Source organism: Corvus hawaiiensis, chromosome 5 (assembly GCF_020740725.1).
Source record: "Corvus hawaiiensis isolate bCorHaw1 chromosome 5, bCorHaw1.pri.cur, whole genome shotgun sequence".
Taxonomy (NCBI): Eukaryota; Metazoa; Chordata; class Aves; order Passeriformes; family Corvidae; genus Corvus; species Corvus hawaiiensis.
The window spans coordinates 6683252-6708518 of NC_063217.1; the positions used below are offsets into that span (position 1 = coordinate 6683252).

The 25267-nt window shown below is 43.2% G+C and overlaps 1 protein-coding gene across 4 annotated transcripts in view; it reads left to right on the forward strand.

Annotated features, from left to right (window-relative positions):
- FGFRL1 (fibroblast growth factor receptor like 1) overlaps positions 1-25267 on the forward strand; it is a 165249-nt gene that overhangs the window by 79043 nt on the left and 60939 nt on the right. For all 4 annotated transcript variants that reach the window (XM_048304256.1, XM_048304254.1, XM_048304255.1 and 1 more), the window contains exon 3: positions 3375-3647. In XM_048304256.1, the coding sequence (XP_048160213.1) occupies positions 3375-3647 (273 nt within the window). The remainder of the gene's footprint in view (positions 1-3374; positions 3648-25267) is intronic.

A 25267-nucleotide genomic window follows, 5' to 3' on the forward strand; every position in this document is an offset into this window, starting at 1 on the left:
TTACTACATCTTTTTGCTCTGTTCATGTAGCAGGAGATGGAATTGCTGTAGAGAAACCCTGGACATTAATCTCCAGCAGAACCTGAGCAGTGCTGAGCAGCTTAATATCTGGATTCAGAGGGGGAAGACACTTTTGCCTGGATAGTTTTTGAGGCTGCTCTGTGTCAGTAGCACCCACTGCCCAGGGGATATTGGAGAAAGGCCTTTTTGCAAAACATACTTACCCCTCTCTGCTGCCTCCCCTGATGCCTCTGATGGTGCAGAGTGGCAAGATGTGCCAAAGTGTGTCTTGACTGGAAAAGCATTCATCCATCAAGCTTGCAGTCCCAAGGCAGGGCTCTACAGATATGTAGTGAAATAAGACCCAGTGAATGCCTGTACATGAGAAAGAGAGACAGACATCCATGATGATACCAACATTTTATTCTTGCTGTAGCCCAGCTTCAGGAGGTCCAGCTACCAATGGCTTGCCAGGGCTTCTGAAGCCTCTGATATATATGAAGGTGCTGAATTGTATTGTGGTTATTTGTAAACACAGTAGTAAGTTACAATATTGTAATAATTATCATGGTGCTTGATATTTACATCAAAACACTGATTCCAGAGAGTACGGCTTGAGCAGAAAGTAATTACTGCAAAGATGATAGGTAATAAAATGGGAATATTTACAGAACTAAATGAACAGAAACAAGGCCTCATCATCTTTGTCCTAGGGCTGTACACTACTGAGAAGTGCATGCTGTATCTGGCAAAATTCACAGCAGGAAAAAAGAGTGAGGGGAGACTTTTATTCCTGTTCCTGAGAAAGCTGCTGGAGGAGCTAATGAAGAGCTGCACTAATGTTTTTAGGCAGAATGGCTCTAAGAAATGCACCCTTTTCTAAATGTCATAAAGGTCTGCGGATAGATCCTGTGACAGGGACTGATCCAACAATTCCTCAGAACGAAAGGTCAGTCAAAGGAAAATGGCATTTAGGAGGACCAAGCTTACCACTGACCCACACATGTGACAGATCCAGCGGCAACTCTGGTGCCATCAGGAGCACCGCTTGTGCAGCCTGCCCCAGAGAAGCACATGACGTGACTGGGAAACTATCTGATTCCTCCAGGTCTCAAAATTCATCAGGAGTCAACATGAATGTCGGAAGGAAAGGGATTTTGAAGGAGCCTACAGCAGGCTTCCAAGTTGGGAGGAGGGTGCTCTCTCTCCACTGTCCCTGCTTGCCCTGCACCAAACATTTTTTCCCCAGCACTAATTATAGATCTGTTTTTGTCATTTGAATATGCATGAAGTAGTATCCTGGCTCACAAGCAGGTTGCAGTGAAGCTACTCTTGAAGTTTGACTTGGTTTGATAGGGCTCTGGGTCAGAAAGGACCTCTCCAAGGGCCAACCCAGAATTTCAACAAGTCTATGGACTTGTCTGGGCATTTCAGCTCCTTTGCACTGAGTGAGGGCACCATATAGGGAAATGTAGCAGAATTTGGGGCTGGATTCCCACCCAGTGTTTGTGAATTCTGCCTTATCAAAGTCAACACACAGAGCCCCTCTTCATGGGTGGATTTTCACTTTAAAAGATTCAGCAATGCAATTTGTGTAAGACCAGCATTCAAAAGGTTTTGGGGTTATCTCTCCATCCACTGAGGTAGTTGGAAATCTCACAAGGTGAAGAACTAAGGGTGGTTTGGAATTTTTAGAAACACCTGGACAGGCAGGATTTCTCATGGTATTTTGCCAGTTCCCTTGGAGTATGGGAGGATACCATCACCTCTGAGGTGCTGTCCCACAGGTGACTGCAAAAGATGTGAAGGGGTGGGTGTTGTGTTTGCCTCCTTTGTTATCTCTGTTATCTTTGTTATCTCTGATTTTTTCAGAATAAGTGCTCTCAAGGTCCCCACTTTGGGTCATCAGAAGTTCATCAGAATCTGAGTGTTTCTAAGACCCATTGATTTAACCAGGCTCTTATTTAAACTCTTCAATAAGTTTCAGGCTAGTTCACCACTCTGTTCTCAGCTTGAGCAGCATTTCTGCTCATCAGCAATGCTGCAAAATTCATGGGTGTGATTCAACGTGAGTAACTGCAGCAGCAGCTCTGGAGTCATTCATGAGTTGGACTGTATGTACTGCCTCAGTCATGCTGGGGAAAAATCAGGCAGACTTTGAAATAATAGGAATTAGTCATGAGGAAGTGCAAATATAAGCTCTGTAGTTTATCCCCTGTGGGTCCAATCCTGTAAAACACTAGGAACAGGAGTAAAATATGAGGGAACAGTTCCAAATCCCACAAACATCTTGCGGGTTTTGGGTGCAACTCAGCATCAGCAATTCTTAGCAAAACATTTTGTCCTTATGCAAGAACAGGGCACTTATTATCACACCCATTAATAGACTATTCTGGGAAGAGCACTGCTATTGCAATCTGTGTGGAGAACTTGTGCAATTAATGAAAAGGCAGAAAAGGCAGATGCAGGAAAAAGACTCTATTCAATTTTTCAGAGCCTTGGGAAGGAATTCTGGTTGGAATTCAGCTATAGGACCATTCCCACTGTTGGAATCTTTATCACTTCTTTTCTTCAGATAGTTGACCTGTCCAAGTGCATCCTGTTATCATGTGGCAAACAGTGTGTTCACTCTGGCATTCCAGGGACACTCTGTTTTGTATGAAATTATCACCTTTTACAAAGAGCAAATATTTGTCAGATGGGTCAAACCAGTGGGGTTGCTAAGGAAACTTATAAAAACATTCTCTTTTGGACTACAGACAATGTTAACATGTCAGGCTAAGCTGTATCTTTTATTGAAGCACTACCCAATGAATGTTCTGTGTTCAACAACTGCAGGCTTATGTGTCTCAGATAAAGCCCATCTGGTGACTATTAAAGGGAATTACTGTACATATAACATGAAAGGATTAAAACATGTTGGGGGAGGGGCAGTGTTTTGTTGTAAGTGCCACTCCTGTTACTAATTTTGCCTTCAGAATAGGTGTTAAGTTTAAAACAACTACAGTTTCTTTACCAAATACAGCAGAACAGTTTGTGTATTGGGCTCCTTCTTGTGACAGGAAAATGCTGGAAATTTTGGAAAAGCAATAGACCCTCAGAACCAGGCTTCCCTGGTGGGTTAGCTTGAGCTGCTGCTGATGGCAAGGCTATAGCTTCAGGTCTTGCACAAAGAAAGATCTCATTTGCTGTATCCCTCTGTATCCCGCTGTAATTGCCTACATTTTCATCCTTGATTGTAACTGATTTTTGGTAAGCACCTTTTATTCTGTATAGCAGTCAGTGTAATGTCCAGATTGATGACTCGGCTTTGAGTCAGTGCTGTGTCACTGGCAAAAGCCATAACAGCTGTTCCTCTCTCTGCTCTTTCCTAGGCCCCCCAAGGATCGCTGATAAAGTGATTCACCGCCAGTCTGTGAGGCTGGGCAGGACCATCAAGCTCCTGTGCCCGGTGGAAGGTGACCCCCCGCCCCTCACCATGTGGATGAAGGATGGACGGACAATCCACAGCGGCTGGACGAGGTTCCGAATCCTCCAGCAAGGGCTGAAAATCAAGGAGGTGGAGAGCGAAGACGCGGGGACCTACATCTGCAAGGCCACCAACGGCTTCGGCAGCACCAACGTGAACTACACCCTCATCGTCATTGGTGAGTAGAGCTGGAGGAGAGCCAGGCCTCACCTGCTCTGGGGCGACAGAGGGAGCTGATCTCCATGTAGCTGTCAGAGATTGCAGATTTGCTTTGCTAATCATTCACTGACCTCCACTCTTAGCTGGCCCCTTCCAGTGTTTGAGGATTGCCAGAGCTGGCTGTGCTGCTGCACATCTTCTGCTGCAGCCGGCTGCAGGCAGATAAGATTGCGGAGTGCCAAAGGTTACACATAAACAGAAATGATGCAATAGCCACTGGGGTCCAGATCACAATGAATTCCACACAGGAAAGGCTGTGCGATAAGGAGAGGTCACACTGATCTTTATGTTTGCTGTTGGAACAGGATAGCTCTCAAAACAAATGTTGAAGCACCCATATGAAAACGCACAGCGGGGAGATCCGTGTGCTGAGCTGTTGCAAGGCATGGTGTCTTCGGGAACAATAATATTTGGGTTGAAACAAAGCTCCGAGCTGGCACGTAACCCAGGGATGCTCAGCTCCTGAGAAATCCTCTTGATGGAGGCAGGATTAAAAAAGCTTCAGATGCTGTCTCAGTGACCATGGGTTCACTGGCTGTGCTTTTGACCATTTTCAAAGGGCTTGCTTGCCCCAGCAATGAGATTTTGGGGTCACTTGCTGGGCTGAGCATTCCCAAGGACTCTTGAAGACACTTCTCTGGGTAATCAGAGATTCCTCTGCAGCAGCTGCCACAGAAATGTGCTCATTGGTGCTTGGCTGTGAGAAGGGAAAGAGCTGGATGAAAATCAGTGTGCTGAGGGAGCCAAGGGGAGAATTACGATGCAGGGGGTCAGATAAGATACCTTGCTCACCCCTTTGCCTGATCAGCATCCCAAGCGTCTGGTCTACAAAGTTCTGTTTCTCTGAGATGGTGGAAGTGAGGACAGAATTTAGGGCAGTTTCCAGCTGCCTGCTGGTTGTCTCTTGGCCTGGTTTTTGTTCTATTTCTCCTTTTTTCCCTTTGCAGTAGGAGGGCTGCTGTGAACTTGAGACATGTAGCAAACACTTGGTGCTGCTTGGTGGAGGATTATCACCCGATAAGAGGGTGATTCTTGGAGAATGCACTTTGCTGCACAGCCAGTATAGAAAAGGACCAGAATGGAAATACCTTATCTGGAAAGAGATGCTTATGTGAGGGAAGCCCTCAGGTGACTCCTGTATCATCAGTGGGATAGAGCTGCAAAAGTCATCTTGTAGTTTATATAGTTTGAGGATTTGGTTTTCTTTGTTCACCTCTTTCTTAACCACGTTCATCCATTTCTCTGTGCTACACTGAAAAGACAGTGAAGTGGAAATAGTTTTAGAGTCATGTCTATACAGACTCCTTTTGGATGCACCTTCCAGACTCTTTGCTGTGGAGAAAGGAATGCTGTAGGAGCCTGCTTCAGTCCAGTTTGTGCTTTTGCAGCATGTGGAGTCTGCCAAGGTCTTTGATCTTCTCTGTCATCCTGTATCTTCTATAAAGCTCAAGCCAGATCCCATTATTCCAGGGCAGAGAGGCATCAAAGTATCTATAAGTCAAAGAAGGCTCTGCCTATTCTTGGTAGCATAACAGAAGCAAATGAAGGCAATAAGCCAGTAGGCACAAGGTAAAAGTTGAACTAGAATTCAGGAAAGATTGAGAAAAAACTCCAATTCGATTGCTCAGGGAAATTGGATTATCAAATATAATTGTGTTAAGAACAATAGTGTTCATTATATTTGGCACTGAAAAACCCTGGGCACAAACACTAGTTATTTAGACCCTCATCAGGCATTTATGGAAGGAAGTGGCAAGCTCACACTGGCCTCTGTGGGTGTGAGATTGAACCCTATGCAAACAAATATTGATCACCAAGTGCCAAGAAAAGGGTAACTGTAACCTAAACCTCTGTCAGACATATGGGCTGAGGTAGCATTCATTTCCATGCATCCTTGTTGTAAATAGTGGCTAAACCCAGTACTTCTTAGTCTATTTTGCACCTTCTTTCCTCGTCTTACAGTGTGCCCTTGTGCATTCTTGTTGCTCAGACCATTTTTGATTGATTACTTATGTCCCCTGTCTCCAGTGGTACAGTTGTGTTCATGTAGGGTTTCAAACCAACTGCTTTTCACTAGAGCAGTTTCCCCTGAAAACAAATGTTCCCCTTGTGTCTTTCTTGTCAAGCTCTGCAAGTAAACACAAGGTATCACTGACTTACTCTTTCAAAGGACCCAGACATTTAATGCATTGACCAGATGCTCATGTTCGTCTTGGTGAAAATACTTTTGGTTGAGAGAAAATCAATCCCTTGTTGGTTTTTGAGAAGGAGGCAGTGTTTTAAAACCAACTGCATGTCAGTTTTGACGATGAAGATCAAATTGATGGAGCTGTTTTGTTTGTGCTCTGGAAAGCACAAACTTCATTAGGCAGAGTGGCTTTTTGAACCATATGGCCTCTCTATTTTCCCACTTCTTCAAAGAGAAAAACTCCTCTTATTCCAGCTTTACTGCTAACACCAAACATGTAAAACCACACAGGTGTCAGACATGGGCAAGGTGGTTAAGATATTAGATCTAGAATAGCATTAAATGATTCACGAAACCCTAGGACTTGAAAGAATATAATTCATATTGACATGAGAGTATTCTGGAAATTTAATCAACAATATCTGGAAAACATTCAGTAGCTTATTGAAAGGTTTTGGAGTTACACTGTATAATTCTAACTGAGCTCTGCCACACCACTGGCAAGTGAGGAACTGTCACCCCTGTGTTATTTACATGGAGGCTGCAGCAGAATACGGTGATGGTTTACCCAAATCCTACAGAGAGCTGTGAATAAATTCAGCAGTCTCCAACCTCTCTGCCTGTTTTCAGTGCTGTGTAGCTCTTACTAATCTTAACTTTTATTAGCCACTGTATTCCATAATAGTACAGAGAACCAACAGAAATCTGAGACATTGTACAAAGGAATGAAAAGGTCAGTGGATCCTCCAACACTGGTGGGGGCCAACAGACGTGGCAGAGATGAGCTCCCTGGTTGGACTCTGTAAGATGTAATAGTTGAGGTGTAAGTCTACTTAAATGTGCCTTTGTGGCTTCCAGGAGAGATCTTGCTTGCAACCAGCCAGCTCAGTGCACAAGCAGAGTAGGCTTAGGTGTGCCTCTGCATGGCTGGTAGACAGGACTACAGCTTGCCTGGCTGGAGAACCTCTCAGTCTGAAAGTGCAGATGAGATGGATTACAGTGATTTTACAGACAATTACTGAGATAAAGAGAGACCAGGTGATTAGGCCAAGACCACATAAAATAGGAGCTGTGGCTCAGAGTTGAGTCTAAACCTCTTAAATCTCTCCCTAAAAGACTATTCTTCCTTTATAACACTTACTAAAGTCTTCTCCTCCTAATCTTGCATCTTCCTAGCTGCTCTTCTGGAAGTGAGTCTTCTCTTATTCTAGGTTTTTGATCTTCATTCTTGAACAAAGGCTTTGCCAACCCAGATGATAGCGATTGGTTTCTGCCTTGCTTATTTCCCCATCTTCTCAGACTGCAGGGCCTGGATCCCAAAGATCCGAGGAATCCTACTCTAATACAGCCGTGCATGAAATGTAAGCCAGTAAAAGCAGATTACCAATATAAGTCAGAACTACAATTTCCTCTCTTAGCTATCCTTAATAGTTTTTGTGGCTCACCACAAGATTTGGGATGCCAATTACACTGCAGACGGATTTACAAATGCTGGAAGAGGAACTTTAATCAGTATTTAATTACATTGCAGTTACTAAGTACAATGGTTCCTTATTTTGGAAAATTATGTGTAGCTCATCAAAACAAATACACTGTACCTTCCCCCAAAATTATACGTACAACAATGCCCTTGAAATCTTTTTTTCCTCAGCTGAATTAATTCTAAAGGTGTGAAAAGGAACTTTATTTAATTTATAGATGCTTGGTTGAAACCTGCGGTTTCTTTACTGCATAATTAAAAAATTCCTTGCCAGTGTGCTCTAAAAGGAAACTTAAGGCCAAGGAGGAAGAAAGAAAGTGCTGAATAGCTACTCCTTATTTGAAAACTGTCTACCTTGTGTGCTGAAGGGAGGCATGTTCTGCAGAAAAAAAAATAGCAGGTGGTGCTGTAACTGAAGCCTCTGTTGAGCTGTGGCCAGCTTGGAGAAACTGAGTTTGCACACATGGAGCTACAAGCCACACTCCAGCCATCAGGCCCTCCCTGGGAAATCTTAGGCCAAATGGGTGAGCTTTTCCTGACTTATAAATAACTTAGAAAACAAAGTATTCTAACATGGAAGTACTGGTGGACCTCCGTTACTGCTCTCTCTGCAATAATAAACAGTGTCCCAAGTTCCAGAAGTCTGGACATTCTCTGAAGGGAAAATTGTTTGTGAACAGCTGTAGGAAGGACTATAGGTAAATATTTATGCTGTAGCATAATGACCTCTTTCACTAATGCACAACACAGAGGACTTTTCACTTGCAGAAGTGTTGTGGCGAAATCCTGCAAGTGTGCCAGCATTACAAAATGTGGGGCTATTGCTACAGGTGCTGCCAGTAAATACTTCTTGCATCAGTTGCTCAACCAGGTGATGAAAGATCAAACTGTCTCTATTTTCACATCTGCATCCATGTTTCTTACTGCTTTCTGTAGCAAAGAAAAAAAAAAGCAGCAACAAGAGCAGGGTGTGGGACTGTGACCTTCTTGCTTTGCTTGGTGTTTGTAAATTGCCAAGGACACATCTTGCCTGGATGCATCTCAGCACGAAAAATAATCAACATGTAAGTCCAAGAAACAGCTTCTTCTGAATTTCTTTTTCTTGCCCTGTATCTCTGACTGCTGCAGTTGTTTATTCTCTTCTTCGGGTTTCTTGGAGGAATATTTTGGTGAAGAATCCATCATCTATCCAGTTCATGTCCTCCTCTGGTGCCTGGCCCTCTGAGGGACCCAGCCACTTGGCCCCGTTTGGGCTGTAAAGTCTTGATGCGGAGAGCAGGAGGAAGAGTGCAGCGTGTTGTCCTGAGCTGCTTACGGGCCGTTCAGAATTTGAGCTACATCTCACTTTCAGACAAATCAAATTTGCTGTTAAATGTCTGCTGTCTGTCTGTTGCAATTGATTGCTTCAAGAATCTTCCCTGACATCAGATGATTTATCTTTAAAGTAGCTTTTTCCTGCTGAGCCAGCTGCTATTTTATGCTTTTTTACAGCTTGTCCAAAGACAGCTCTCTTTGATAACAGGCATGTGTGAAAAATTTGCATTAAAATAACCATTTTTTTAAACAGTCAGCATAAATATCCTGAAAAAAATCATGGCCATGTCTGAATGGATATTTATTCATATGTTCTTTTTTTCTGCTTGTAGTAGTAGAAAATACTGTGTGAAAAAAAAATTGAGTACAGTAAAACATGGTTTGCATTACACTTCTCCAATGAAGTCATCAATCTGTGTCTCAGAACTCATTTACAGTGCAAAAGCTGAGAAAACATTTCTAGCTCAGAGTCAGGTGCCACCAGCCATCTTGAAAAAGCATGACAAATTCATTTATGTTTGGGTTTTGGCCTCTTAATAAACTCTGGGGACCAGAGAGCGATGTGCTCAGCAAGAAGATGTGAATCAACACTGAGTCAGCAATGTGTGCACCCAGGGTCTGCTAATGCTAAGCAAAAACTCAAATGAGTCAACACTTAAAGAAAAAGGGAAAAAATATGCAGTTTTTGCATTTGAGAACAAGGGGGTATAGCTTGTGCTGGTCATGGTATGGAGTTAGCAAAATGTCTTCAGTGCGTTTACTCCAACATGAAGTGCAAAGGGCAGTCCATCCAGTGTGGGACCATTAACACAATCACAGGGCATATAATCATGGCTAATGTCAGTCGTTATATGGAAATGAAGAGTTCCTTGTGACAATAAACAGTAACAAAGTTCGTGTTCAATTTGTTAAGGCCCCAGTCCGGCAGCTGGATCTACGTTGGTGGCCTCCTGTGCACACGCAGGGTGATTAACACCAGATGAGGATCTGGCCATAGCCACTGATGCTTAGTAATGGTTATGTTGCTAATTAAAGCTCAGATTGGTTTGGGCCTTTGGGAGCTGAGCAGAAAAAGGGAGCCTACCCAAGGCCCAGCCATTGGAATCATTGCTTCTTGTCAACATGTGGTGAGGTGCCACTGTGTCACCCTCCATGGAGATGTAGGTGGGGGTTTGGTTCTTAACAAACCCCTTAGTGGTGGTGTCAGGTGAGGGAGTCCTGCATGCCAGCCTGTGGGAAGAGACTGGAAATGGGCATGAACAGATCCCAGTGAGCAGAGGAGTCAGTGAAATGTGAGTATTTTCATGTTTTGGTGCAAACTCATAGCTAAAAGCTCTTCACTTGGAAGTGAAGCTCCTTTTCCACTGGAAATGACTCATCATTGACTAATGATGCCCTCATCCAAGCAAGGGCTCTTCCTTCTCAGTGTTTATTCACGTTGGCATAAAGACATACACCCTGATCAAGCTTGGTGCTGCTCAGGGATAGCACAAGCATGTGAAAGGAAATCTAAAAGCAATCAGTGTTCCTAGCCCCTGAATTTCGGGAGTTCTTCACTTCTTCCTCATTTGAGAGATCCAACTCAGAGTCCAACAAACTCCCTGTCCAATATATGTTGAGTCCTGTAAAATGTCCACTGTCCTGGGAGAGGAAAGGAGGAGAAAGAAATACGCCAAAATGGAAAGGTGTGACTATTGCTGGATTGCTGCAGGGAAACAATTTCATTAGATTTCATCATTTTGCTGAGTGCTGCACTAGACTTGATGTCACAACAGCTCATAACAATTTGTTCTTGAAAAGCTTGCTCCTTAAAGAGGTGATGATGTGAGTGCCAGTATTAGCTGTAACTATCCTAAAAATGATCAAAAATGTAGCACCGTGTGGTTTGACTCATGGTCTTGATGAATGGGTGTAAAAGGCAGGAAAATACTACAACTGGGCAGCAGTCTTGTTTCTTCCAAGTCCAGATCTATAATGTAGCTCAGTGCTAATGCTGTATAACGTCCACAGTTTTTACAAGATCTTTGTTTGGTTTTATGAGTTCCATTTGATTTTATAACAAACTTTACAGTATGCTTATCAATACATCATGTTCTGGCTAACAAAAGCCTCACTGTTTTGGGTAGATCTCTCTTTTCCCTTCTTGAAGCTGTAACATAGAAGCCAAGTTGAGAAGGTGACAACACCTGTTCACAATTTAAAGGAAATGAAAAGATTTTTTTCCATGGATGTAAGCATGAAATTCATACATATATGTATGGATATATAATTTCCCCCCATACTCCATCCTATGGCAGACTGTGGCAAACCAGAGCTGCAGCCAGTGTAAATCTGAGGCATGCAGGACATATGGATGCATTTAGCCCACAATCCTTTGCAGATGCTTTGGAGTGTGTAGTGGCTGCTACACCCGTGCAAATAGCGGGCTGCAGCTCTGCTTGCTGCATGAATATTGTTTGGGAATGAAAGCAACACACAATACCAGGCAGGCTGACATTAAAACCGTGTTTGATCTGAGCAATTTATGGCTTCCTTCTGTTAAACGATATTAATAGAAAGAGCCTCTGATCCCAGCGAGTTTGTGGTGTTCATGTTGGGTTTTTCTCGTCAGTTTGTCTGAGGCTAAAAACATCTCTTTCCTCTGACTTTATTAATCAGAGCTGTCTTTGTTGCAATCCTCCATACAGGCAGTGGGCAGAATTTCTCTGTTGGCAGTGCAATGCTGATGTGCTCAGCCAGAGATTTGTCCACATCTGTGTATCCACAATGCTGAGAAATTGCTGCGTTCGTGAGTAAAACCAAGGCAGTCCTGCTCCAAGCAGGTGATGTGTGTGTGTGGAAGGAAGGCTCTCAAAAGGTGGTTAGATTCCCAGTCAAGGTCTGCTGGGACTGCAGAATAGTAGTTAAGAGTCTTTTAATTACTAGCAGCCCCAGTAATGAGAAGCCATCAAGATAATTGCAGGCCTGGTATCAGCAGCTTTTCGATATTTACCACCTTGCCAAGCATCCAAGATGACTTATCTTCTCCAAGTAGCAGGGTCTTTCTGTCAACTTTCTTACAGCTGCTGCTGTCCTCCCCATTCCTGACCGTTTTTCCTTGGAAGTTGTGCTCCTCCCTTTGCTTCTTGCTGAAGGCTGGGAGTGAAGGATTTAGCATGGCCTCACTGGACTCAGAGGACTCCTGAAGCTATGTTGAGCTTCATGGGCACAGTGTTTCCAGGAGGTCTGTGCCAGAGCACTGTACCCTGTTCCCTTGTGCCACCACACAGCTCTGCTGTCCTCAGTTTGCCCAGTAAATACCACAGAGAGTGGGGGTTTAGCCAAATTCTCCCTTTGGTATCAGCTAACTCAGAAATACCCAAAAGGCACACTTGTAAATTAAAGCACAGTGCAGAATATTTATTATAGAGTGAGCAGCGCCAAGTTGGACCAGTTTATGACGTGTAGCTTGAATGTTGTTTTTGGAGACTGCTTTTTTATGTGTAAGTGCACGTACACAGCACCAATTGCTCGCATGCTGCCTCTTGATCCATGCATGTAGGTATGTTGCCTGTTAAAATGTATGGTTGCTGAGGAGGTATATTTTTATATTCCTGTAGGGTCTGGTTCTCTACCTTTCCTGTGCTGTCTTTGGCATCCACATTAAGAAAAAGATGAAAAAAAGGAAAATAAAAATCAACAGAACTGCTGAAAATTAGTGTACGGACCTATTTTAAAATCCAATTTATTTTTGTTTGATGAGAGGAAGGACATATTCTGTGTTGTCCTTGATGAATAATATCATTGTGCTAGAATGCTTTGATTCATCTTTCTTTATAATAATGTGGGTTTCATAGTCAGAAGACCTGAGTGTTTACATTATACACTTCTTGGCAATAAAATTGGAAAAGAAGAGAAAAAAAAAGTACTAATCCCAGGAGGTCTGAAACCTACACTCCTTCTTAAACGTACCCTGTTAAAGACATTAAGTCTCTTGCAAACATCCATCTATCAGCAGTTGAGAGTTTGTAAAAGGCGTACTTTGTTCTGAACTCCCTGCCCTACTGATTATGCACAGTTCTTTTATTTTGAGAATAGGATGACGACCCCTTAGCCTGGTAATGATGACAGATTTATGTATTTTAACACCCAGACGCTGCTGTATTTGTTAAGGGCTGCCAGACTCCAGCAGTGCTGCAACCGTAGTTTATTTTCATTGTCAGTTTGTGCTGCTTTTTAAGGTGTTCTGGAGCCACTGGAAGCAGCGCCACTGCTGCTTTCAGAGGTTGAGATGTCAGGATGTTAAGAGCATAAGCCACCATCCTTGGACTGTTTCCACTCATAAAATGTCAGTTTTACTCTGGGTGTGCTGGCGGGATGGAACCTGCTCCTCGCACTGAAGCCAAGGAAAAGAGGGGAGAAATAAGCAGTAAAAGGAATCAGATAACACAGAATTTATCTCTTCACTTTCTACTCCCATGATGTATTTTGCAGCTCTTGAGTTAGTGTTTTAAAGAAAACCTTCTTCTACTGTGCAGCGAAAAGCCAGGAACATAAACACACTTGCAGGCGTAGCTGTTAAAGTGCTGTGTGGGTCAGCACATCTGTCCTCTGCACAATGCATCTGTCTGTGATTTTTCTGGGTTGTTTTAAATTACTGCAAGTGGCAGAACAATAGGGAGACAAACAGTGAGAACAATGCTGTTGTTTAATATCAAGCTAAATTATTAACAGGCCTGTACAGAAAATATTTCATGTAAATTAAAGAGAAGAAAATTATTTCATTTTCCATTGCAATGATCCAGTGCAACAAAGGCAGTTGATGTCTTTCTTCTTTTCTTTTCTTTTCTTCTTTTCTTCTTTTCTTCTTTTCTTCTTTTCTTCTTTTCTTCTTTTCTTTTCTTTTCTTCTTTTCTTCTTTTCTTCTTTTATTCTTTTCTTTTCTTTTCTTCTTTTCTTCTTTTCTTCTTTTCTTTTCTTCTTTTCTTCGATCTTGCTTCAGATATGTTTGTTCCTGTGTGTGTTTATAAATTCCTTACAGACACACTGAAGATTGTTAGGTTATAGAGCAAAAAATGCAGAATATGGATGGTTTTCTGATCTCTTCATGCCAACCAAGCCACTAAGTCTTAGTTTATCACACAATTGAAATTATAGGACTTTAATTGCTTTTTTTTTCTTCCAGTTCATTGTTTCCCCGAAAAATATTGTCAAGTCATTTGAACTATTGAGTTGAGTCAGTTTCCTGCTTGATCGTCAACAAAAGGCTTTGAAATAGTTGGCATTGAAGCCTCCATTGCAAAACTATTTTGATTTGGAAAAAGCATCACCACCAAATTCTTCGTTGAGTTTTCTTTAGACCAATACTGAATGTTTCTCTTCTTAAAGAGAAGCCATGTGATCTGGCACGTTGGTTTTGTGTTGGGTTCTCAAACTAGAAAAAATTATGGTGACCTTTGCACTGAAGTAGACAAGGATCTTCATCTCACTTTTGCTGAATGTGCAGCTGGCAGGAGAGAGGAGAACTGGTGACAGTCCTCCTTGGTCACTGGCCGGGAATTGGGGAGTTGGATCCACTTCAGATGCAGGCTGGGATTCCCTGCTGAACAATCCCAGGAATCTCGTGGAGGAGAAGGATGACGCCTCCCCAATCCCCGGCACAGCCCAGTGTTTGTGCTCTGTTTGCAGTGTCTCCTGACAACTGCAAGCCCACTGCAGCTCCTCCTGGTAGCCCTGGTGTGTGCTTTGGCAGGAGAAACTCCAACCCAGGAGAAAGTTGTGGGAACAAATCAGGAGGGTTGTGTCAGCCAGGGTCTCTTGTGAGCTGCTTTGTTTTGAGTGTGGTTTTGTTAATCTCTTTCTTTCAAGGAGGTTTGGAAGATACAGCAGCCTTCAATTCTGGGAAGTGAAAGTGTTGCTGGTGGATTTTGAGAAGCTGGTCTATGTCTTTGGCTTGAAATGCAAGCAAAGTGCTAAGCATGCTCCTGCCATGGGAACTGTGTCCTGCTCACACTGGCTTCATCTGTAGGGACTCCATCCCTGCCTTTCCTCTGGGATGGTTTTCAGAGCCTCTGGGGAGGCGCCTGAGAAACAATGATCAAGGCCATTGTAAAAACATGCCTATGTGACCTTCAAAAAGATGAGGTTGTTTTCTGGGTGCTCTGTCCTTGGATAATTGTGGAGAATTTTGTGGTGGCCCCTTGAGACCTTGCCATGATAAACAGACAAAACAGCAACAGCTTTCAGGGGTAGATGGGTGGAATTGCATGAGAGAGGAATTTGGCTACTGAACATCCTCAGTACTGTCAGAGCTCGTGTGTATCTCAGATCCCTTCACAAGGAATTATTTGGATACATTTTACCCTTGTTCTAGGCAGAAACTGGGTCATGGACACACTCTACTACAAATTAAAGTGTTAAATCTTAAATACAGAAGTTATGCCTTGTATGTGGTTATTGCTATTCATTTGTTTGACCTGTGTTAACTTAGGAATTTTTGGCCCTGCTTGTGTTCAAAGCTCCGCACTTAACATGAAGATGGGCTGCACAATGGGCTGCTCACAAGTGACATTTTTGCCACCCTTCAGCATCTTCAGCAAGGGAGGGAGTACTGCAGATCCTGTGACAGCACCTCTATTCCTCCAAAGCCATGTCATATCCTTGGCATATCCTGAAGGGGAAACTCTTTAAAAGTTTCACGAGATCCTTCCCACCTCATATTTGGACAAAGAGCTCTTCTGTGTTTTGGGCCAAATCTATTCATTTTTTCTCATATTCTGTGGACCACAGAAATAGTTACAGACATGAGGAATAAAAGTCAACAAGTTGCCTGCATGTCATTCCTGTTATTTCTGCTGTAATCTTTTTTTAGAGTATTTTACTGCTTTTCTTATTGACAACTATCTCCCTGGTGCTCTGTACCAGCTTTTTTGACACTTGGTACAGGGAGTCTGTTTCCTGTGCAGAAATAACCAGTTTGTTTATTCCCTTATGGAGTTCTGACTTGCTTTTTTATATTGCAGATGTGCTGGTGCCACCCCAGCACTCTGCAGGATGTGCAGTGATAATGATTTAACTTTTGGGGATGGTGTTGCTTTTGGGCCTTGCTTATTTATGGCCCCATGGATTTGGAAGGTATTTTCAAGACTGTTTACTTCACCCTGCCTGTTTTTGGGGATTTGATATTTTAGTACAGTGGGAGTTCTTCTCCAGCCTCAAATGCTAAACCACGGCTAAGGGGAGATGATAGGACCAGCTCTTTGCTGATACTTTGGTCTCTGCTCCAAGGAGTAGGTGGATTTTTAGCCAGTGCTTTTCTCAAGCCTCTCTTCAAACATAGCATGACTCAGGCCATGAGTGAAACACTTTTCAAGTTCTTACTGAGGGGAGAAGTGGACCCCACTTAGAGGCCTGTAGTGTTAAAGGAGGACGGTAAACTGAATTTTCAGTATTTTATCTCTGGGACCATCAAAGATAGAAGATAAAGGGGAGTTTTTCAAAAGCAGTCAGCCGAGGCTGAGTCAACCCATTTTGAAGAATTCCCATGAACTTCCATTGCCATTGCTGAAAGCTTTTGAAACCTTACCTGACCATCCAGTGACACTTCTTGAAAAATGTGTGTGCTAAGCATATATTCCTGGGAAAATGTAAGTAGGGTTCAAATGTGTTGAATACTAAGGTGCTTTCTCAGAAGCAGGTGTTTTGAAAGGAAATTGAGAAAACGGGTTTCTAAAGCAATTTTAATGAGCTATAGTGTCTGCCCTAGTCAGGAGGGACAGAGTACTTAAAAGCTATCTTTTTAGCACAGTTTTCTCTCCTGCAAACAAGTCCTGACTGATAAGTTGGCTGTGGCAATAAGCAATCTCCTAACAATGGTCTAACACATTCAGCTGATGAAGTCACGCTGAGAACAAAACTGTTGCAAGTTTTGCTGGTGTCTGACTCAGAGCTCGTATGATGCTTTGGGATTCAGAATAGGAAAGCCATTTCTGCACCACCTCTGGATATGGGCTATAAGAGTTAAATACAAGCTAGTAAGAATACAGAAGCTGAGAACTGCGACAGTCCCAAGGTTGCAGTAATAATTTTTTTTTTTTTCCCGCTTTATGAAAACTGGAGGCTCAAATATCAGGAATGCTGTTGTGGGATGTAGTCCATGCATGCAGTTGCCATTGGCTGTGGTGGGAAGTCGGTGGAGTTACTCAGAAGGAATGTATGTGAATGATGAGCAGGATGCTCCACCCATGTTGCAGGATTGCATCCTGATACCTGCCCTCCTTAGCTTTAGGACTCATCTGGAAATTCATTGGACTCACTTGAAGGGAATGGCAGGTCTTGCAGTTCTATGGGTTGGAAATGAAGGACAGAAGGAGCAAAAGGAGAAAAACATCAGGGGAGGGATTTTTTAAAAAAAATATCTTCCCTCCTTTTTGCATTGCAGACCCATTAAGTACTTAACATTTTAAGAGCATCCCCTGACTTAGAAAAGCTGGCAGAGATGGGATTCAGTATGAGTCTGCCAGATTGATTTACAAATCGGCCTTACGAACTCCTGCTGCTTAAACATACCAGAATGCAACAATTAAAGCCAACATCTGGAATTCATTGGTGGAGCTGATCCTAGATAAACATTAAATGAATGTCCATTTCCTTAGCATTGGATTTCCTCTGGCTACCACAGCTTAAGCAGTGTCATCCTATCAGATAGAGCTGATGCTGATAGCAGAGCAAATGTCAAAGTCATGAGCCAGATCAATTTGTTCTGTCTTTTAGCACTGAAACTAGGACTAAAGCTGGGCTGAAGACACCCACTGTTTTTTTCCACTAGACTATGGGAATGGATTCCTCATCTTGCTAACCTGGGCCAAGCTGTTTGTGTGACTCCCTGTCTCTCCTGTGCAGAATACTTCAGATTGTTTAGGTTAACCTCACTTGAGGAACTTTGTCTCAATACTTTCTTCTCACTCTGTTTCCCCCAAACCTGTCAAGGTTACAGAAGTCTCCCTCCACTGTACTTATCCAAGGAGGGATTTTGCTTGTTCATTTTTCAGAAACAGAGAAAATCAGCTAATGAATTTGAGACTAACTCCCAAGTTAGTTGCAAATTATGTAAGTGGAAGCCAGTCACAACAAATACACATCTTACTTTGCAACAGATCTCTAGTATTCAGCATCTTCCCACTTTCACCAGTCTGACAGTCAATGGGTCCTCCTTCCCACCTCTTGCCCAGTCATTCAGCTTTATAAAAGCATCAGCTCAGATTTTTTTGGTTTCCTCGGGGGAAAAAATTGCATGAATATTTCAATTTTTTTCCCTCCTGTGTTTTCACACTCTGCCTCCTCTCACTTTGTGGAGAAGCTGTATCCATGTGGAGATGAACTTGGCTTGGAAGTGAGTTTTTGGGAAGCATTTGGGTTTCCCATCTCTGGTGTCCGGTTCAGCAAGGAGCAGCACAGCCATGAGGGCTGTGCTTGACATACCTCAGAGCGCTCAGTGTCACTGTAATACCCCAAGGGCCGGTGCATTTCAGGAAGGGATCACAAGCAGGTTCCCTGAATCACCCTACTGAATCAGCAGGACCTTCTGCACGGAGCAGACGCCTTCTCTCCTTTGAGTGGCTGCAGCCCGGCTGAGCTGGAGGGAGCCGTGACCCTCTCAGGACGCAGAGCAGGCTCAGCACAGCGGTGCAGAGCCCTGGCACTTTGCATTCTCATCGTACAGAGTTGCCTGCTCGGGGTAGGCTCGAAGAGGCAGAGGTATTTTCCTTTCTGGTTGGCCCTTTTTCCCTTGTGGCTCTGCAAGCGTTAATCTGCAAGTGGAAACTGAAACGCGAAAGAGCTCCTCAGAGAGGAAAGATTCAGGTGAGTTTACAGTTGTGTTATTTTGCTTTGCTGGTGACTTCTGTCTGGTGGGTTTTCCAAAGCAGCTGATAAATACTTTTCTCTCTGTTATGGTGCCCGACAGTAGCCTGGAGTCCCAGTTTCTTCCTACAGAAGATAGACCTTTGAGGTCTATAAAATTTATACAGTACACTTTCTGATTTTATTAGCCTAGTAAAAGAGATCATATTTTGTGTGCTTCTGTATCTATGGAACGTATGGCTGGGGAATTATTCTGCAGGGCACCAAGCTGCATGTTGTGGTGGAAAATACCGATTTGTCTGAGCTGTGAAAGTGGTAGACCAAGCAGATAATGGAAGTTCTTGAAATGCTTCAGACATACACAGCCATTTTAGAATATCCCACAAGGGGGCTGTGGGTTACATTGTCATTTAGCTTTTAGTTGTTGCTAATTAGTTCCACCTAAATACTTATTTCCCCAGCCCATTCCTTGTCTCTCAGTTATAACAAAGAGTGAATTTGCTTTGCTCTGCCTGTGTTTGAAAACAGTTTCATGGCAAGTGGTCTGTTTGTGGACATGCAGTGAATTCAAATACCTTTAAAAATACAATTATTTTTAAAATACATATGCTTTCAGGCCCACCTATGCGTAGGGAGAGTAGGGCACAGCCGAAAGCAAGTCCCAGACTTTAGAGTCTGAAGAGATAAAGTTGATCAAGGACTGATGGAGTGAGAGATAATAAAAGGTAGAGGAAGTTTCTAAACCTTGTGCAGAACACTGGCAGAATAAGTGGCCTCTTTATGCCTCCTGTTAGTTTTTTCTCTGCATTGTTTTTCTTATCTGGGCAGCTAAAAAAGGAAACAAAGTGTTGGCCAGTGAAGCACATGTTGTTTAATAGCCTGTTTCTGTTCAAATAGAAATTTGTACCAAGACTGGGCAAATCATGGTGCTTGGGACAGGGCTGGAGAAGAACATGGACTGGAAGGTACATGTAACTTCTCCCTGCAAGATTGGCCATGACTTTTGCCTTGATGATAAGGAAAATGGCATTATTCCAATGAAGGAGAAAAGAAAATGGTAGAAATGCATATGAAGAGGGAATAAGAGTTTTTTTCCAATGCTCGGCCTAGGCTGTTAGGTGTACACATTCTGTCCAATTCCTTTGTTTGCTGGTAGAAGGTTTCCAAAATGACCTTATGCCAATACACTGACAGACGTGGGAGTGGATGGGATCAGTACAGTGTCACTTGGGTGGGATGGTGGAGGGCCTCCTGCCTTTTCTTCTGGGAAGATGATGGCAGCTGCACAGCCTAGACACCTGGAACTTGCCTCTGTTGGTTTGTGCCTCTTGCAGTGATGAGGAGGATGAGCATAGAGGTGAGGAGGCTTTGGGTCTATGTTACCTCTGCACAGCCCCGGAGGTGTTGTTAGAGGGAGATGCCACATCCTCCCAGCCTCCTCCTTCCATGCAAAACCCCACTAAATAGCTGTGTCTTCACCACAAACGTAGCTGAGTCTCCTTACCACCACATGGAAGAAATAACCAAATTCTTTGGCCTCTTGTTCAGTAAAGGCCAGTGGAAGGTAACTCTGAGGTGACTCTGTTTCCTTCTGCATCATTTTTCTGACCTAAAAATAACACTGTGGCCCTTGTGGTTGCCATTAGGGTTATTCAGTGCTGCAGCCTTTTTTTTTTCCCCTTCCCTTTCCAGAACACTAGTGCTGCTGAGCAGAAGAACTGCCCCATTGTGCAAACCCAAAGGAAACACTGCGTAGAAAATGTGAGGAATTTTTAGGCCATGATATGTTTGGACTAGGAAGCAGGGGACTCAGAGGAATGTGGAGCACAGTTCCAAAAATATTCCCTGCAACAGCGCTCTTGGTCAGTAACAGTTATTTTTGTTGGCCCGCCAGCTCCCTGGAGCAGGGCTGATGTCATTCCCCGGCACGGTGGAGGTGGGAATACAGAGAGTGCCCTGTGGTTTTGCAAGGCTGAGAGTGGACAGCTGAACCAAATGCCTGCTCCTGTCTCAAATGCTCTTTCTGCTGTGAAAGGAAAATTTAAAGGCAGCATATTGTAGGGGATGGTGCGGATAAAATAATTAAGAGCCCCATAGAAACATTTTCTGTAGTCATAGTCTCTTCCTTCCCTGTGAGTTCCCTTCCTCTTAGATCTTCTGCTTTTCTGCTCTCAGTGATTTATGTGCTTGGAGTGCTTTTTGGGTTGTGTTTATGATGTTATACTGCTTTTGTTATTAAAACTGATCAAATCATAACGTGTAGTGCTCTGGTGTCCTGAGTATCTCTGACTGAGACACAGGCATGTGAACATTTTCACAGTGATTAAAAAATAAGCTGATAATATACCCTAGAACACCTCTGGAGAAGGAAACCAACTTTTTTTTTTTTCTGTATTAAACAGGACAGAGAAGTAAAATATTTGGACCTTTTTCCATGCTGGTGACTCTGAAGGTCCATTGTGTTCTTGGTGATGCTGATTTGACTTTGATTTACATGTGAGGGAGAGGCCAAGAAATAGGGAAATGGTAATTTTTAGATAAAGTTTATCTAGGCTGATAAGCTGGTAAAAGCTGTGTGCATCCATGAGTGGTATGAACCCAGCAAGATGTAACTTAACCTCAGTCCTCCATAACCTGAATTATGGTCAACACATTACCCCAGAGGCAGGGGTGCCACAGCGTACTGGACACAAGGCAAGGAGTTAAGAAACCTGGATTTTAGTTCTGGTTCTGGTATTTAAGCAGACCATTTTACCATGTGTGCCACTGGTTATTGCTTTCTACCTGGGTCTTACATATGACACGTGTACCTCTAGAGGGACTGTGTTCATCCTCGAGGGGCTCTATTTTTTGTTTTGGCATCTGGATTTAATTGCAGCCACACTTTGCTTCTTCATCAGCCCTAGTGAAAGTTGTGTCTCATGACTTGACATGAAGAGCAACTTATTTGAGCTATGGGAGTGGTCCAAAAGTCCCCTGTTCAGATCTTTATTGCATCCTGTTTTATGGGGAAAGGAAGAACCTGTAAAAAACCTACAGTGCTGCCTTTCCTCAGCCACGTATCTTGGGGCTGCAGAGGGAAGAAAACTGTACAAAAACAACCCAAAAGCATATGAATGCAAAGGTTTCCTAACCTTGAAACTTAACTTTTGGGTTGATAGAATCCATGCAATGCTGACAGTTATACAGTGGCAGGAAATTGTTAAAGGTGTCAGGTTTTCCATTTTAATTCTGGGAACACACTAGCTGTAGAGTTCCTTGAAAATATTGCTGAAATGGTCCCACTTTCTAAATTGGAAAGATTTACAATTTACCTTTTCTGTTAACCTCTTGTTCCTCAAAAGGTTAAGTAAGGGAAATTCCTCTTTTTAACACTGGTAGGTGTTTGACAGGCTTTCCTTAGCAGTGGGTAACAGTGGATTTCTCAGCAAAAGCACCAGTGTAATCGTAAAAAACCCCATTAACTTGCAAGTTGTCTACAGCAGTCTTAGAAGACGGCTTCTGTCATATAATTCATACACTCTATTTATTTTCACGTTGCATAATGTACCAGAATGGAATGGAATAGAATTGAACAGATACTTCAGTTGCATGGGACCTGCAATGATAATCTGAGCAATTCAGGAATGACCAAGTTAATGTGTGGTGCTAAGGGCATTGTCCAAATGTCTCAAGAACTGACAGGCCCAGGGCATCAACCACTGCTCTGGAAAGTCTGTTCCAGTGTTTGATCAACCTCTGGGTAAAGAAATGCCTCCTAATGTTCAATCCAGACATACCCTGATCCATTCCCACACATGCTGGATACCAGATAGAGGAGCTCAACTCTTCCCTCTCCACTTCCCCTCCTCATGAAGCTGTAGAGAGTGAGGAGTTGCTCTTCAGTCTTCTTTTCTCCAAACTGGAATCATAGAAGTGTCTACATTGGAAAAAGACTTTTAATATTATTGAGTCCAAGTAATAACCCTGTTCCAGTGCTCGACCACCCTCGTGGTGGAGAAATTTTTCCTAATATCCAATCTTAACCTCCCCTAAAACAACTTGAGGCCAGCAGGACAGTCAACTTATGCAGGTGAAAATAAATATAAATAAAATAAATAATTATAAATATATACATATATGTATAAAGGAGAGTGGAGTCTGGTAAATTTTGTGTTAGCATGAGGCATCAGGCTCACCTTTAACCAGGACATCCTTCCTCAAGCTTTGCCAGGGAAAAGATGGAGCATTGCTGTTGTGAGATAGAAGCAATGGAGGCCGCTAGTTCAGGTGCAGGGTGGTTGCTGAGTGTTGAACTTGGAGTGCAGGAGAAGGAAAGGATGGTCCAATGTGCTTGAAATGTGAGTGGAATCTTGGGCAGTGGTGGGATACTCTGAGAGCTAATTTGGATTAAAACTAGAGCATCTGTAGGGAGGACTGAAAAGCTGATGTCTCTCTAGAAAGGAAAAGTTGATGAAGCTCTTGCAGAGTCTGGAAAGGTTTTTCCAGGAATAACCCATGTTTCTAGATTTCTGTCTATAAGAACTAAATAACCAGTTGTATCTTCCCTGCATGGATTTAGTTGGGACAGGTTAAAAAAATTAGTTGTGTCTGGTGTTTCATCAGAACGTCTTGGTTTATCCATGAAGCAGCCATGGAAGGCTGTGGGGAGACGATGGACTGGGGAAAATGTCAGGGTTAATAGACCAGTCAGTCCCTTGATTAGCTCTACCCTGGCAGCTGCCTAGTAGTCAGCTTCCAGTGTAAATAATCTTTCAGCTACAGGGTTGATATTTCCAAAGCTTAAAATATGAAGGCCATACTGTGCTCTTTCTCAATATCATGACCTTAATAAGTTTCCAGTAAGAGCTATAAAAGCTGTCACCGCACCCGCTCTGCTTTGTGACTTGAAAACATCTGTGCAACAGTGCATGGCTCACTGTCCTGGACAGGACTGAATGAAGACCAGCACCTAATTGGAGAAGGAAGGTCTTTGATGTGCCCCAGATGAAAGACATCAGATGGTCTCTCTAATTAGTCACTGAAGTAGATTTGGAGTTCTGAAGCCAGTTGAATCAGAAGCATTAATGTTCATGGCTAATTATATTTAGAATAGAATAGACTCTTTTGATTGGAAGGGACCTACACCAACAATCTAGTCCAAGTGCCTGACCACTTCAGGGCTGACCAAAAGTTAAAATGTTGTTGAGAGCATCTCTTAGAACATTAGCAAGTAGGGGCATTGACCACCTCTCTGAGAAGCCTGTTCCAGTGTGTGACCACTCTCTTGGTAAAGAAATACTTCTTGATGCCCAGTTTGAGCCTTCTCTGGTGCATCTTTGAACCGTTTTTGCTTCTATTTTTCAGTCGGATGAAGTGCTGTGACTTTATCTGGCCTCTTGGGACACATACTGAAGGAGACAAGCAGGACAAAGGAAGCAGCAGCACACTATCCTGTACTGGGAAAAGCAGGTGGAGAAGAGGGTTTGAAGGGGGTGATGGTTAAAAGGTCCCAAGTGCTTCTTTCTAAGGAATTCAGTGGGGCAGGTTATGGACACCTTATGCAGACACCTAAAGCATCAGGCGTTTATTTATAAAAACTTCTGTGGTAGCTATAGAAGTTGCCAAAATACCATGAAAATTGAAACAAGGTTGTTAAGAGGAAGCTTTATAGTGGCTGGAGCGCCAGGGGAAGCAAAGGCAGCTTTGGACCTAAGGAGTCCTGGGCCTTATGAAGATGGTGAAATGGGGAATGTGCTAGCAATTTCCTGGAGAGCAAAGTCCTGTGTGTCTCCTAGAGCCTTGCCATGCTATTGATGTGAAAAAAGGTTATCGAAACAGGCTGTTCCCATAGTCACTTCCTCACACTGGCATTGCAACACCTTCCCCCAGTGAAATTCCTGCCTTTACTTCAGTCATTAGCAGAGTCCCAGTTCGTAGCCAGCTGTTTCCCCAAGGACTGCTCTGCAGGGCAGGTCATTGCTGCCAGGACCCTCTAAAGAAGATTTCTCTGTCTGGATTGTACCGTGAAGCAAAGCCGGCAGTGAACACTGGATTCATTTTCTGTGTTATTGTTAGAGTGAGCTCTTTATAACCATTCAATTTTCTTTTAAATAAATCCCATTTGGAAAAACAAATCCTGCCCATAAAAGCAGCTCTCTGTGCTGGGTTAGCTTTCAGCATACCATACACAGCTGTATATTTGGGTTTATGTCTGCAGGCTAAATTCTCATTCCTGCGTGCAAGCAGCGTGCTCATGTTAAAGCAATGGCAAAGCTGTTTCTTGGGACACTTGGGCTTTCATTGGCATTAGGGAAGATGGAAGAGAATAAGTTAGGAAAGTGAATAAGCCACAGTTTGTTCCAGGGAGTTTTGTGTGAAAGATTAGAAAGGGACCCAGTTCCTACCCATGGAGTCTAAGGTGATAGAGATCCCTATGCCAGCTTTCCCCCTCTCCTCTGTGCAGTGAGTGATTCCTGCTAGTCTGGCTCCCAGGTTTGAGTCTATTTGTTCTCATCCCTTCTTCTTCCTTCGTGCTGATCCAAGTCCATTGTACATTGTGGAGATGAAGCATCACCTCTGACCACTGGCAGAGAGAGGAGGGACATCTAACCAGGGTGTCCCTCCAGAGCACAAGTGTGATTTTTCTCTGTCACTTTTCTATGCCCACAGAAGGTGCTGAGAGGGCTGAACAGGGATAGATGCAGTTGCTCTTTAAGGTCCCCTGCAATCCAGGCCATCCTATGATTCTGTGATTCATGCTTTCCAAAAATGTGCA